Source organism: Phaethon lepturus, unplaced genomic scaffold (genome assembly GCF_000687285.1).
Source record: "Phaethon lepturus isolate BGI_N335 unplaced genomic scaffold, ASM68728v1 scaffold22062, whole genome shotgun sequence".
NCBI classification, from domain to species: domain Eukaryota; kingdom Metazoa; phylum Chordata; class Aves; order Phaethontiformes; family Phaethontidae; genus Phaethon; species Phaethon lepturus.
In genome coordinates, this window is record NW_010522891.1 from 6,603 (window position 1) to 7,382 (window position 780).

At 65.1% G+C, this 780-nt stretch overlaps 1 protein-coding gene across 1 annotated transcript in view; it reads right to left on the reverse strand.

Moving 5' to 3' along the window:
- Positions 1 to 780, reverse strand: part of LOC104616834 (myotubularin-related protein 9-like) — a gene marked incomplete at its 5' end in the record, with an annotated part of 4,239 nt that overhangs the window by 1,209 nt on the left and 2,250 nt on the right. The window contains 3 exons of the mRNA XM_010281976.1: positions 12 to 129; positions 262 to 479; positions 628 to 780. The exon at positions 628 to 780 is cut by the window's right edge and continues 15 nt beyond it. Of these exons, the coding sequence (XP_010280278.1) occupies positions 12 to 129; positions 262 to 479; positions 628 to 780 (489 nt within the window). The remainder of the gene's footprint in view (positions 1 to 11; positions 130 to 261; positions 480 to 627) is intronic.

Consider the following 780-nt stretch of genomic DNA (forward strand, 5'->3'; position numbering starts at 1 on the left):
CGCAGGTCCGCCTTGACATGGCTCAGCCAGCGGCAGCTCTCCAGCCGGCTCAGCCACCGGTCCATGTTGATCGAGGTGTCGTTGCAGGCTTCCACCAGCTTAATGAAGCTCTCTTGCAGCGGGCGGCCTCTGGGAGGGGAGGAGAGTGGTTGTCAGGGGCTCAGTGCGTCTTTTTTCAGGGGGCTGGAGTCCCCATACCATTGGCAGAACATTGTGATCACCCGTGTCACGAGAGCGCCAGGCCTCAGCACAGCCCCTCACCTCTCCAAGGGCCGGTGCAGCCTCCTCCACTGCGGGTAGGAGGACTTGGGCTCTGTGCCACCCCCTGTCATCCGAGCCTGCTTTGCCGCCTGGGCTGACCGCGTGTCGATGATAAAGCCCCGTTCCCCCTCCTCCAGGACCGTCCCCAGCAGCATCTCGTCCTCACGGCAGCGCTTTCGGTTGGGGCCCGTCAGTGGCTGGCTGCTGCGGAGCATCACCTGCAGGGTGAGGGATGAGGGATGGCGGGCAGCGAGAGCTGGGGGCACTGGGGGAACCCCACAGGATGGGGGGCTCCGAGCCACCTTTGCCCAAGTGCTGGCGGTTGGCGGGAGAGGGAATGGGGGCAGGACCGGGGGACGGACTCACAGTGCCATTCTTGGGGTGGTAATAGCTGAGGACGGGGAATCGCCCGCCCTGCCGGAAACGGGCAGCCTTCCGCAAGGTGTCATCATCCACCGCTGCCGGTACAATGACGGCGGGAGGGTACGTGGGGCAGGTGGTGAAATCCCGGTTCACGTC